The following is a 14,773-nucleotide window of genomic DNA, read 5'->3' on the forward strand; positions in this document are numbered from 1 at the left end:
TTATATGTAGTGGTTTGTGCCTTTGAATCCCCTCCCCCTATCTTGCCCCTCCCTCTTCCCTCTCCCCACTCTATATTTGTGAGTCTGTTTCTTTTTTGTTATATTTACTAGTCTGTTTTGTTTTTTAGGTTCCACATATAAGTGATATCATACAGTTTTTGTCTTTATCTGACTTTTTTCATTAAGCATAATACCCTCCAAATCCACTCATGTTGTTGCAAATGGCAAAATTTCATTCTTTTTTATAGCTCAGTAGTATTCCATTGTGTGTGTGTGTGTGTGTGTGTGTGTATACATATGTACCACAACTTAATGAAACTTTTTATTTCAAAAACTACTTTACTGAGGTATTATTGACATAAACAAAAGCTGTACATATTAAATGTATACAACTTGATGAGTTTGGAGACAAGTATACACTTAAGAAACCATAACCCAAATCTATGCTATAAACATACCTATCGCCTCCAAAAGTTTCCTTCTACCTTCTTTATTACTATTATTCCATGATAACAATATGTAACATAAGATCTGCCCTCTTTGCAAAATTTAAAGCATACAATACAGTATTGTTAGTTATAGGCTATAAGCTGCTTAATAGATCTCAAGGACCAGTGCATCCTGTATAACTGAAACTTTGTGCCCTTTGATTTATACCTCCCCGTTTCCCTCTTCTCCTAGACCCTGGAAACCACCATTCTGCTCTCTTCTATGAGTCTGGCTATTTTATATTCCTCATCTAAGTGGCATCATGTAGTATTTGTCTGGCTTATTTCACTTAGCATAATGTCCTCCCAGGTCATCTATTTTTTTCACAAATGGCAGGATTACCTTATCTTTTAAGGCTGAGTGGTATTCCCTTACGGATGTGTGTCATATTTGGTGGACCTTTGATGTCTTGGCAATTATGAATACAGCAAAGAACATGGGAGTGCAGATATCTCTTTAAGATCCTGACTTCAATTCCTTTGGGTAGACATGCAGAGGTGTGATTGATGATTAACGATGTTGAGCACCTTTTCATCTGCCTGTTGGCCATTGGTATGTCCTCTTTGGAGAAATGTCTACTCAGTTCCTTTGTCCATTTTTAAAATTGGGATCTTTACTTTTTAGCTATTGACTTGTAGGAGTTCCCTTATATGTTAGGTATCAGACAAGAAGACTCAATAAGCTAGGAATAGAAGGAAACTACTTACATGTGGGAAGAACCGTGTATGAAGAACCCTCAGTGAGCATCATACTCAATGATGAAAGAATGAAGGCTTTTCCTGTAATACCAGGAGCAAAGCAAGGAAGCCCATTTTCACTTCTTTTTTTTTAATGGCCGCAACAGTGACATATGCAAGTTCCTGGGCCAGGGATTTAATCCGAGCTGCATCTGTGACCTACACCACAGCTGTGGCAAGGCCAGACACTTTAACCGACTGCCCCAGGCCAGGGATCCAACCCACGCCTGCGCAGCAGCCTGGGCCACTGCAGTTGGATACTTAACCCGCTGCACCCCAGCAGGAACTCACCACTTCTATCCCACGCAGTTCTGACTGTTCTAGTCAGAGCAACTAGGCAAGAAAAAGAAAATAGGTTGAGGCAAATGGAAAGGAAGAAGTATTTCTATCACTGCGGATGATCTCATCTTATATGTAGAAAACCTATTCGAACTAATGAAAGAGTTCAGCAAGTGACCAGGATACAAAGTCAACACACAAGAATCAGTGCATTTACATATATGGACAATGGCCAATCTGAAAAGGAAATTCAGAATCAAGAATCTGGCATTGCCACAGCTGCGGCTTAGTCACAGCTGCAGCTTGGATTCCATCCCCGGCTCAGGAACTTCCATATGCCAAGGGTGTGGCCAGAATTATCTATCTATCTGTCTGTCTGTGTATCTATCTATCCATCCATCCATCCATCCATCCATTCATCTACTGACACACACACACGATAATTGTCTGTGTTGAAATGGCAGGCTTCTGCTGGACTGAAGCAAATAATGGTATCCAAAAGTTAAGCTCCTGCAGAATAGAGTGGTCCAAAAGGATTCTGAGCAAGATGGAGGCTCTTTGCTTAAAGACAAGGACTAGCATGGAATTACCCACAAACCCACCAACTCCTGAAGGTAAATCAGAAAGAAAAGAACTCCCACCTAATCTGCCAGCTTCTTTGGCCCTGGTGAGGCACAGGCCTGAATACGTGAAGACACCCACAGCCTGACCTCACAGCGAGGAGCTGAGCCAAGCCATCAGTTGGCTCTGGGAGTGAATGTCCAATATGCCCAAGAGCTCCCTGGGGCAGTGATGTGAACAGGTCCTGTAAAGTGGTTTTGATGTTAGTAACTGACAGGTGTTTTGCAAGAGTATGGTAAGAAGGAAATATGCTGAGCAGGTTGATTGATTTCCTCCCATCAAGCTCCCACCACTGGAAGACATTTAGTTAGAGAAAGTGGAAAATACCTTTTAGAAAGTTGGGATGTGTGTGTTAGTGGATGTTTACAAACTGTAAAACAAAACTGGATATTTCATAGTTCTTTTAAGGTTTATTTGGAAGGGCTATGACAGTGGAGACGATTATTTTCTATGAATGGCCAGCTAGACTGTGTCAGTACGGAAAAGGGGGAGGGAATTAACATTTACTGCTCTATATGGCAAAATAGTTGGAAGCATTGTCTCTGTAGCCAGACTTCAAAGTTCTAATCTATACTTTGACACTTACATAGTGGTGTGATCTTGGGTATGCCACTAAATCTCTCATTGCTTCTCTTTGTTTATAAAATGGGGAAAGGGTTGCTGTGGGGATTAGAAGCACTTAGAACTGTCTGGCACATAGCAAGCACTATATAGAGTTAGATATTATTATAAGATATTATAACTCCTATATGAGTTAGATATTATTATTGGTCACTATTATGGGCTACAAAGATCTTATGAATCATCACAAATGTATAAAAAATCCCTTTGAGGTAGGTATTTTCCTTATTGTACCTACATGAGCCATGAGGGCCCAAACAAAATTACATAATGGCAGAGCATTTAGATGCTGCCTAGTCCAAGGCCTTCAACTTAAACTGAAGAAGAGAAGAATGAAGAGCAAACAAGAAGGTAGGACCAACAGGCCTGATTTGTGTGAGGCTTCCTCAGTTTTAAAATGATAAGTTCTGGGGAGTTCCCATCATGGCTCGGCAGTTGACGAACCCAACTAGTATCCATGAGGTTTTGGGTTTGATCCCTGGCCTTGCTCAGTGGGTTAAGGATCTGGCATTGCCGTGAGCTGTGGTGTAGGTCGCAGACATGGCTCGGATCCCACACTGCCGTGACTGTGGTGTAGGCCAACGGCTACAGCTCCGATTTGACCCCTAGCCTGGGAACCTCCATATGCCGCAAGTGTGGCCCTAAAAAAACAAACAAACAAAAAGTATTAAAAAAAATTGTAGGTTCTGTAGCCCAGGGAACCTCTCTTGGTTTGGGCACATTTGGATGCTTGGTCACTCCAGTTGAAGGTGAACAACATTCAGTGCCAGTTAATTGCCAAACACAAAAAGACATACAGAGAATGTAATATTTTCTGGTGAGTTTGAAAAGAATTGATTACTCACTCTTATTCCAAAAATCTGTATTAGGAAATGATTATGTTGGGTGCAACGAAACACCGTGTTAGGTGCTGCGCTCCTGACCCTGCTGGTCATATCCCACTGCCTCAAAGGGCAAAAGCGGCTCTGCAGGGAGCTTGGGAGACAAAGACTCGTGCTTATGTTTCGTCATGTAGAAAGTTCTCAGTGACCATGAGCAACACTCAAATTGTTCCTTTTCCGCTTTCTTCCTCTGAGGGGAGTACATCATAGAAAATTGATTGATTGGAAATTTAGGGAAGTGAGGATGAGATAATGAATGAATGAAGGTCCCAGGGAAGACAGAAGGTAAAGGGAGTCCTTCAGCACAAAGGGAGGGCAATTGATCTGCGTCCTTAGCTCTCCGGGGCCATGAACATGTTCTTTGCTTGTCATAAATCAATGCCGACCCCAGTTAGAGTGTAACTTTTAAGGCTAATTTAGGCAAAACTTCCAAAAAGGTACAACTGTTCCGATGAAGACCCCTGCTGACATACTCTAGGCATACCTAACAGCAGAGAGCAAAGTCGTATGTCAAAATGTGGTTACTTTTATTTGGATTGCTAAATGGTATTCCTTAACAATCTGAACTTGATTATCCATCTTTCGACCTTAGAGGACAACACATTTCATGGAGGATCCCCTCAAGGTTCCTAGACAGTACAAGTAAAATGCAGAAACATGCTGAGAACATCTTGTGGAGCACCGGATGGGTCAGTAAGTACCGCATCAACTAGTAAATGTGAACCAGGAACTTCCTGAAAGCACCAGATTAGGCTCTCTTCTCTGTCAGAATCCTGACTTGGATTTGGGACTCCTATCCCGACACTAATGAATTGGTTTCTCTCGTGCACATCCTAGCCTGGATTGTCTTTGAGCATATTCTACAGCAGTCAGTGTGGTTACTGCACGGCTTCACTTTCGATGAAAGCCAAGGGAACATAAACCTCACTCCTATCTCTCTGTTTGCCTTCTCTCGCTCCACATATACAGTAAAGCCATTTTAAAAAATAAAAGAAACACGAAGTTCCCTTGTGGCACAGTGGCTTAAGGATCTGGCACGGTCACTGCAGCAGCTCTGGTTATTGTTATGGCGTGGGTTTGATCTGTGGCCCTGGAACTCCTTCATGCCATGGGTGCCACCAAAAAAACCCCATAAACTCTCCAACCCCAGCCCAAACCAATGTATTACACCTAACCCAGTCAAATCTTGGCAATTAACATGTACAATATTTTAAGATAGGAAAAAATAAGAAACAAAGATCAGCAGAAATGGAGGAAAATAGACTGCATCCTAAATTCCATGTTTCTTTGGAGGCACATTATTTATTGTGATGAATTTCCTGAACAATCTTATGTACTAACCCTCTGCACTCTCCTTGTGTTTTGTGTGTGTGCATCTATGAATGATCCCATGTAACCTCAGAAATCTCTAAAAGCTTTCTGCAGTTCTCCCTCACAGAGTTACTAAACGGAAGGGTTTGTTTCACGGGAGCTGTAGAGACTGCTTAGTTTTACTCCTCAAGAGATGACTTAGACAGATGTAACCCCTCTCACCAGATAAAACACTGTTGGTATTCAGTTCCCACTTTATCACTGAGCTCATGCTATCAAGCAATTCTTACAATGCCTGTAGTTCTAGGAGACCATACAGAAAAATTTATGAGTTAAACTCTTTAATTCGTATGTCCATGTAAGGGACTGTCCCAAGGTATCCTCCAGCCCTTGGCTCTGTGGGTTAAAAACAATTTTTCAATAACAACATTAAGATGATATTACCTTTTTCACTCTAGTCATTTCATGACTGTAAAAGGACTTTTTCAGAGGCCACAGGACATGTGATGCTGTCATCTCTCCGATAGCTGAGGGATGTGTGCTTTTGTACTCTTCAATCTTAAGCATTTTAACTTTAACATCTATTGTGATTGTATCTGCTATTATTGATACAATTAGGATCAACAGATATAGCCCACATCCAAGCACTCTTTAGGGGTCCTCAATAACTTTTAAAAGTGTTTAGGTATCCTAAGATTAAAAAATATGCACATCTCAGCTCTATCAAGACTTTGTTATTCCTAGAATTCATTTCTTCGTAACTGATCCAGTTGAAACAAATTTTGATGTAGTGACTATTATTGTTTCTTTATCAATGTGGTGATTATGTTTCTGAAATATATTGACCAGAGTTACATCAAAAGGTCTAAAAACTAAATGAGTCCGCGCTATAACTTGGGGAAGAAGGGTACCACACTAGATGGCTGACATCAGTTGTCTCAGAGGCCTTTCTATACAGTTTTCCCTACTAGAGAAAGGGGAGGTTTTAGCTTTGTGTAACAAGGTAAGGAGATAGTCTGAAGTAGGTACTGACACAATATTATCCTGCTGATGGGAAATTCTGGTAGCCAGGGTGTCAGGTGTGCGCATCATCCCAATGTTGTCAACTTTAAGCCTGAAGCCCCAAGAGACGAGCCGTGTTCAATACATCATCCCTTGTTAAGTAGCAGCCGCAGAGCTGGCGGTAGCCAGTGAAGGATTCTCTGCCATGTAGGACACGCCAGTTGTCTATAAATAGGACCTGTAAATGGGAAAAAAGAAGAAAAACGCTCAGAACAAGGGCAGAACAAAGGAACCCTAAATCAGAAGAGATCATTTAAAAGAAAAGCTTTAGGTTGTTCTCTGGTTCCATTCAATGAGGTATTTTTCTTTTGAGATTAAACAAACATTTGGAAACTAGGATGTGCAGAGCCCTGTAGAGGCTAAATGGACATAACAAAGGCAACGCCGATAACAGGCCCTGCATTTGAGGAGCTTATATTTCTTGAGTAACTATTCTCTTATGAAAGCAAACCAGGTCATTGGGTTTTTTTTCTTTTTCTTTCTCTTTAATTCTTTACATATATATTCCCAAAGAGTTAAACTATTTCATTATATTTTATGCTAAGCTAGCAAAATAATTTCTCCAGAGGAAATATCAAGAGGAAGAAGAAGAGGAAGAAGAAGAAGAGGAGGAGGAAGAAGAGGAGGAGGAAGAAGAGGAGGAAGAAGAGGAGGAAGAAGAGGAGGAAGAGGAGGAAGAGGAAGAAGAGGAAGGGGAGGAAGAGGAAGAGGAAAAGAAGAAGATGAAGAAGGGGGAGAAGAAGGGAGAAGGAGAAGGAGAAGGAGAATCATAAAGCTAGAAAGACTCTTAGGGACTGCTGAGTTCAAAGCTCTCATCATAAAAATAGAGTCACTGAGTCACTGATGGGTAGATACTGGGTGGAACCTGCTTCCGGATCATTCAGCGAGTGCATGGTAGGACCAGGGCCAACACCCAGGATTCTTTTTCTTTTGCAACACTTTGAGTGTGTATTAAATAAGTACTCATTCTTCACTGCTTCAATATAATAAGTTTACTTGACATCTTTAGAGTTTGGCACCCACCCTGCCAGGCTTTAGTTTGACCCAAAACTCGTTCTCAGGTCTCCTCAACTCAGTTGTTAGAGTACGGTGTGCTGTATACCAACGATGGACAATATCATAAGGCACGGTATTGATGACAGCCCGGTCATAGTTGTTGTACCTAAGATGAAAACACGAGAAAGCTCTCCTCAAACACATGTTACAGACATCTGTTGCTTATTGAACAATTTTATATAAGACTTTCCCTATATTTATTACTTGTCCCAGAGATGAAATAACAATAATAAGTCAATGTCCTCTCAGGAGTATAGATTAATTTAGAGAAGTGCTCCATCGCCTGTTCACCATATTTTGTTTTGGAAAATGTCCTTTGGGGGTAGGGGGTAGAAGAAAGTTCTAGTTGGTTTCTACCATCTTACAATATGACATCTTATCTAAAGTACCTTCCCTTGGCCAAATTTCATAGAAACATTGAGGAAAGATCTGAGCTTTCTCCTCACCAAGCTGAGGTTGGCAAGTTTGTACTAACAAAGCTTTCTTTTTAACAGAATGACTTACAACTTCTCAGGTGTTTCCCTTTGTAGCCAGTGGACAGTTTATTCAGGGATCTCCACTCATTCATTCATTCATTCAAATCTAACATGTACATAAGCATGTGCTATGTGTTCAGTGGTACATCAGGCATTAAAGATAAAATGGATATGATCCCAGAGTTTGGGGAGTTTACATTCTATTGAGGAAGATAGATGATGTATAGTAATGAATATATAACTAGTTACAGATGCTATGAAGAAGAAAATAGTGTTACATGATTTAAAAAAGTGACTAGGAAGTCTATTTCAGATGGAATGTTGAGTGAAGTACTTTTTTTTTTTAAGAAGTAGCATTTGAGTTGGCACTTGTAATGATAAGAAACTAGCAATGTGACAAACTGAGGGAAGAGTGTCTCAGGCAGAGAGAACAGTAAGTACAAAGTCTTAGAGCAGAAAGGAGTTTTATGTTTGCAGAAAAGCAAGAAGGTCATGTGGATGGAGCTGAGTAAGCAGGGGAATAATGGCAAGAAATGAAGTGGAGGAGGTAGCCATGGGCCAGCCCATGCAAAGGGGCTGGCCTTGGTAAGGACTTTCATTTCATTCTGAGTCAATGGGAAGTCAGTGAAAAACCTTTGCTAGGATATTAGATTTCTTTTTTACCTAAGACAATTTACTTTTTATTATTATTATTATTTTTTTGTCTTTTTGCCATTTCTAGGGCTGCTCTCATAGCATATGAAGATTCCCAGGCTAGGGGTCTAATCGGAGGTGGAGCTGTCAGCCTACGCCAGAGCCACAGCAACGCGGGATCCGAGCCGCGTCTGCAACCTACACCACAGCTCATGGCAACGCCGGATCGTTAACCCACTGAGCAAGGGCAGGGACCGAACCCGCAACCTCATGGTTCCTAGTCGGATTCGTTAACCACTGCGCCACGATGGGAACTCCGACAATTTATTTTTTTAACTGAAGAACAGTATATATACAGAAAAGCATATAAATCATAATCTTAATGAATGTTTATGATGTAAACACATCCATATCACTAGCATAAATAGATCATTATCTGAACCCCAGAACATTCCCTGCCACCCTTTCAATACTGTCCCTCACCTCACTCATGACTTCTGTCACCAAAATTAGTTTTGCTCCTTTATAACACTTTATATAAATAGAATACTACGTTATGTGTTCTTTTGTGTCTGGCTTCTTTCGTTTAATATTTTATTCAGGAGATTCATCATTGTTGTGCTGTGTAGCGCTAATTCATTCATTCTTCATGCTGAATAGAATATTATTCATCCATTCTACTGTAGATGGACATTTGAGTAGTATTGTCACTGCAGTGGCTTGGGTTGCTACTGTGGTGTGGGTTTGATCCCTATTCTGGGAATTTCCTTTTGCCATGGGTGTGGCCAAAAAATATACATTAAAATCAATATGCAAAAATCAGTTTCATTTCTATACCCTAACAACAAGCTATCAGAAAAAGAAATTTAAAAAATAATCCCACTTACAATTGTATCAAAGAGAATAAAATACCTAGGAATAAATTTAATCAAGGAGGTGAAAGATCTGTACACTGAAACCTAAAAGACATTGATGAAATAAACTGAAGATGACAAATAAATGGAAAGATATTCCATGCTTTTAGGTTGGAAGAATTAATATTGTTAACATGTTCATAATACCCAAAGCCATCTACTGATTCAATGCAATCCCTAACAGAATTCCAATGGTATTTTCCAAAAATAGAAAAAAGCAATTAAAAATTTGTACGGAAGTACAAAAGACCAAGAATAGCAAAAATCATCTTGAGAAAGAAAAACAAAGCTGGAGGCATCAAACTTTCTGATTTCAAGCTATATTAAAGAAGGATCATATCAAAACAGTATGCTACTGGTATAAAACCAAACACATAGACCAAGGGAACAGAACTGAGAGTTCAGAAATAAGCCCATGCATATGTGGTCAACTAATATTTGACAAGGGAACCAAGACTTCTCAATGGGGAAAGAATAGTTTCTTTAATAAATGATGTTAACAAAACTGGACAGCAGCAAGCTCAGTGTGGAAGGGGAAGGGGGAATTTTATGAAGGTGGTCAAAAGGTACAAACTTCCAGTTATAAGATAAATAAGTACTAGGTATGTAATATACAACACGATAATATACTCAACATTGTTGTATGTTACACATTAAAGTTGTTAAGAGTTCTCATAACAAGGAAACATTTTTTTCTATTTCTTTAATTTTGTATCTATTGATATGATGGATGTTCATTAACTTATTGTGCTAATCATTTCATGATGTATTTACGTCAAATTATTATGCTGTACACCTTAAACTTATACAGTGCCATATGTCAATTATATTTCAATAAAACTGGAAGGAAAAAAGAAGACAAATGATACAATTTAAACATGAACACAATATTTGACTAAAGAAAATATACAAATGGCCTAAAAGCCAAATGGATGAACAAATGAAAAGATGCTCAACATCATTAAATATATAATTGACACGCTAAAAAAAAAGTTGTTAAATCTAAGCAGTAATAATTCTGAACATACATTTATGCCATGAAAACAAAATGAAACGTACCTATGTAAGGTGATGAATATGTTAATTAGCTTGATTATAGCAATCATTTCATGATGTATATGGACATCAAAGTTGTAGGAGTTCCCTGGTGGCTCAGTGGGTTAAGGATCTGGCATTGTCACTGTAGTGGTGCAGGTTCGATCCCTGACCCAGGAACTTCCACAGCCATGGGAGTGGCCAAAAAACAAAACAAAACAAACAAACAAACAAACAAACAAAACCCAACAACAAAAAGCCCATTGAATTGTATAGCTTAAATCCATGCAACTTTTATTTAATTACACTTCAACAAACCTGAAAAAAATCATTAAGGGATGACTGCTTTTGTTTTTAATTCTCAAAACTTAGAAAAGATAGAAAACAACAGCAAACACCGGAGTCCCTGTTGTGGCTCAGTGGTAATGAACCAGACTAGTATTCATGAAGACTCAGGTTCGATTCCTGGCTTTGCTCAGCAGGTTAAGGCTCCATGAGCTGTGGTGGAGGTTGCAGACACGGTTTGGATCTGGGGTTGCTGTGGCTGTGGGTGTGGGATAAGCTGGTGACTACAGCTCTGACTGGACCCCTGGCCTGGGAACTTTCATGTGCCAAGGGTGTGGCCCTACAAAGACCAAAAAAAAAAAAAAAAAACCCGAAAAACAAAAAAACCCCAAAACAGCAAATACTGCAATAAATACACATGTACACTACTCAGATTTAACAAATGTTAATATTTAGTCACTTTCATATTGTTTAAATAAAATGGAGCATTAAAGATGAAGTTTTTACTTTCCCTATGCAGAGGCAACCATTATAATGAATTTGTTGTATATCTTTCCAGTACATGCTTTAAAAATTTTTTCTAGATAAATTCATAATTTATTAATAAATAATACATGGTATCAATTGTACTTTAAAATTTTATATACATGCTATTATACTGTATATAATAATGAGCATTATGTTTTTGAAATCTCTTCATGTTGATGCATATAAATCATATGCACATATATATGTAAATAAATACATATATTTCATATAAAATAAGATGCTCAACATCACTAATCATCAGGGAAATGCAAATCAAAACCACAATGAAATACGACTCCACACCCACGAGGATGGCTATAATAAAAAAGACAGCTAATTAGTGCTGGTGAACATGTGCAGAAACTGAAGGCCTCATATATTATTGGCAGGAAAACAGTTCTGCAGTTCCTCAAAGGGAAAAACATGAAGCAGCCATTACATTCCTAGAAATCTACCCAAGAGAAATGAAAACACATGTCTACGCAAAGACTTGTATGCAGACGTCCAGAGCAACATTATTTGGAATAGCCCCAAATCAGAAATAATCGAAATGTTCATTATTGTTGAATGCATAAACAAAATGTGATATATGTCATACACACACACACACACACACACACACACACACACACACACACACACACACAAGAATACTATTCAGCAATCAAAAGGATACATATTACAACATGGATGAAATGTGAAACATTATGCTAAGTGAGTGAAAGAAAGCTGACACAAAAGACTACTACGTATTGTATGATTCCATTTATATAAAATGTCCAGAAGAGGCAAACCCATACCGACAGAAAGTAGGTCAGTGATTGCCAGGGGCTGGGAAATAGGGAGTCACTGCTTAGTAGGCAGAAGGGAGCTTTTTGGGGACGACAGAAATGTCCAAAAACTGGATTGTGATGATGGTTATATGACTTTGTAAATATATTAATAATCAGTTATGTACCTAAAACATTAATTTTATGGTATACGAATAAAAACTTTGGAGTTCCCATTGTTGCTCAGTGGGTTAAGAATCTGAATAGTACCCATGAGGATGTGGGTTCGATCCCTGGCCTCGCTCAGTGGGTTAAAAACCCAGCGTTGCCATGAGCTGTGGTGTAGGTCGCAGGTGATGCTCAGATCGGTGTTGCTGTGGGTATGGCGTAGGCCTGCAGCTGCAGCTCCGATTTGATCCCTAGCCTGGGAACCTCCATATGCCACAGGTGTGACCTTAAAAAAGTAAAAAACAAAACAAAACAAAACTTGTACCTGTTAAAAGTAAAAACAAAAACAAAACAAAACTTTTAAAATGTTTTAAAGCTTTAAAAATGTTAATGCACTAAATACCTCAATTAAAAGAGATTGTCAGGCTGGATAAAAAAGGCAGGACTGAAGTATATGTATGGTATTTATTTAAATACAAAAACACAGATAAGTTAGAGAAAAGAGGATAGATTGCCTTTGGAATGGATAGGCAATGAGATCCTGCTGTGTAGCACTGGGAACTGTGTCTAGTCACTTATGATGGAGCATGGTCATGGGAGAAAATAGAATGTATACTTGTATGTGTAACTGGGTCACCATGCTGTACAGTAGAAAATTGATAGAACACTGTAAACCAGTTATAATGAAAAAAATATAAAAAGAAAAAAGAGGATAGAAAATTAAACAGCAAGCAGAGGGTAAGCATAAGAAGGCTGAGTGGCTGTATTAATTTCAGATAAAACAGACTTCAAAACAAAGTTAAAGAAGGCCATTTTATGAGTATAAATGGACATTTCATCAAAAGACATAAAAATCATAAATGACTATGTGCTTAATAACAAATATTCAGAAAACATGAAGCAAGAACTGATGGGATTAAGGGGAGAAAGAGACAAAATCACAATATTATTTGGGTATTTTAATGTTGTTTTCTCAGCAGTTGACAGAATAATGAGTCAAAAAAATGAGAGAGGACACAGAATATAAAATAACACGGTTAAAGAAAGAAAACATAAGTGAAATTAGAAGGTATTTTGTACTTAATTATCATGAAAATAAACCATCAATATTTGTGGGATGCAGCTAAAAAGGGTTAGAGGTACAAATATGGCTTTAAATTATTATATTAACAAAGACTAAATCAATAATATCAATGATCTAAAGTTCCACCTTGGGGAACTAGAAAAATGAGAATAAATTAAAAGTATGTAAAAATAGGGGAATAACGAAGATGAGAACATACAAACGATAGGGAGAATTAACGAAGGACCAAGAAAACGGATAAACTCTTAGCAGACTGAACAAAAAAAAAAAGAGAGCAAAAATTACCAATACCAAGAATCATTACGAAAATAAGATAATATGATGAATGACTTTGTGACTGCAAATTTGACAACTTAGATAAAATGTGCAAATTTCTTGAAAGAATCATTAAAAAGCAAACAGAAAAGTCTTACTAGATCTATATGTATATAGGAAAAATTAAATTTAATATCCAAAACCTTAGCATAAAATAAACTCCATTCCCAGACAAACAACATGGTTTTCCTAGAAAATTCTAAAAAACATTTAAGGTGGAAATAGCACTAACATTACACAAACTCTTTGGTAAACCAGAGTTTTACAAAGTTAGAAAATAACAAAACATGACAAACTCATTACAAAAAGAAAATTGTGGACCAATATCCCTCTTGAACCTTGATGCAAAATTTCTCAATATATTATTAGGCTGAAACCAGCTATGTGTACGTGTCAGTTACCAGCTTATTGTGTCTCCATTCTGAGTGCATCCCTACATACATGTTCTTGATATAAGAATTCCTTTAAGCATTTCTCCTCTATAGCGAGCGCAATATTAAGCTTTCTCAGTAGCTGGCGTTGGAGGAAGGAAGGAGGAAGAGGTTCTCTTGCCATTTTTGGCCCTGGCCAGGGCTCGGCTCTATAGGTGTGAGGGCATCAGGTGGCACAGCCTTTGGGGCCCAGGATATGGTCCCTATGACACCTTGCAGCCTTGGTCCGGTGACAGCCTTTCCACACCCTTCTAGACACAGTAAACCAGAGCCCCATATGACCTGCACGAAGCCTCCCATGTTCTGCCGGACCACACACTGAAAGGAAGTCTGAGTGCCAGTGAAAGTAGGAAGACTTAAGAGCACCTAGACTGCATGCTTGCATGGTGCCCAGACTTCCTTTGCACACTCACATCACCAGTTGCTGATTGCATGCTTCTCTGCCTGCACTCCGGAAGGGAGGCCTACTGTTTGTCCAACACCTCTACACCAGCTCCTGCCTGGCTAAACCAGAAAACTTCTCTGATATCAGGTGGCTGAACTTTCTAGGTCTGAACCCTTTCTATGTTTATTCTTCCTTGAATACTCTGTCTCAGCCATAGGGTACTATATGAATTTCTTTATATCTTATAGTCACTCTTTTATCATAGTTCCTAATACTTTTTTTTTGTTTTTGTTTTTCCATAGTTACTAATACTTTATATTAAACTTTCCTGGTTTAACTTACCATAGAGTATCTCTCTCTCAACTGGATCCACACTATGGGATCCATGCACAGGCACACACAAACATTTACATATACATATTATGTGTGTGTGTACAGTAATAAATTATGATCAAGTATAATTTATCCTAGGAGTGCAAGGTTGGTTTAACATTTGAAAATAAATTAATGTAATTTACCATATTAATAGAAGAAAGACGAAAAATAATATGATTATTTCAATTGATAAATGGGGATAACACATTTATCAAGATGCAATACTCATTCATGATATATAAAAAAACAACCTCTCAGCAAACTTGGAGGGGAAATTCCTTAATATGATAAAAAACATTACCAAACCCTTACAGCTA

The 14,773-nt window shown here is 38.4% G+C and overlaps 1 protein-coding gene across 18 annotated transcripts in view; it reads right to left on the bottom strand.

The window, feature by feature from the left end:
- Positions 1-319: 319 nt before the first annotated feature.
- The window catches only part of TMLHE (trimethyllysine hydroxylase, epsilon), a 75,586-nt gene continuing 61,132 nt past the window's right edge, over positions 320-14,773 (bottom strand). For 8 of the 18 annotated variants that reach the window (XM_005674022.4, XM_003135511.5, XM_085007575.1 and 5 more), the window contains 2 exons: positions 7,025-7,163; positions 320-6,179 (listed from right to left, as the gene is read on the bottom strand). In XM_005674022.4, coding sequence (XP_005674079.1) covers positions 6,048-6,179; positions 7,025-7,163 — 271 coding nt within the window. In that variant the 3' untranslated portion in view covers positions 320-6,047. The remainder of the gene's footprint in view (positions 6,180-7,024; positions 7,164-14,773) is intronic. The other 10 variants (XR_014835212.1, XR_014835206.1, XR_014835209.1 and 7 more) reach the window with 5 other exon arrangements.

The sequence above is a fragment of the Sus scrofa genome, chromosome X (genome assembly GCF_054392235.1).
Source record: "Sus scrofa isolate SSC_HxYL_T2T_F1_AM1 chromosome X, Sscrofa_HxYL_maternal_Yorkshire_Landrace_v2.0, whole genome shotgun sequence".
Lineage (NCBI taxonomy): Eukaryota > Metazoa > Chordata > Mammalia > Artiodactyla > Suidae > Sus > Sus scrofa.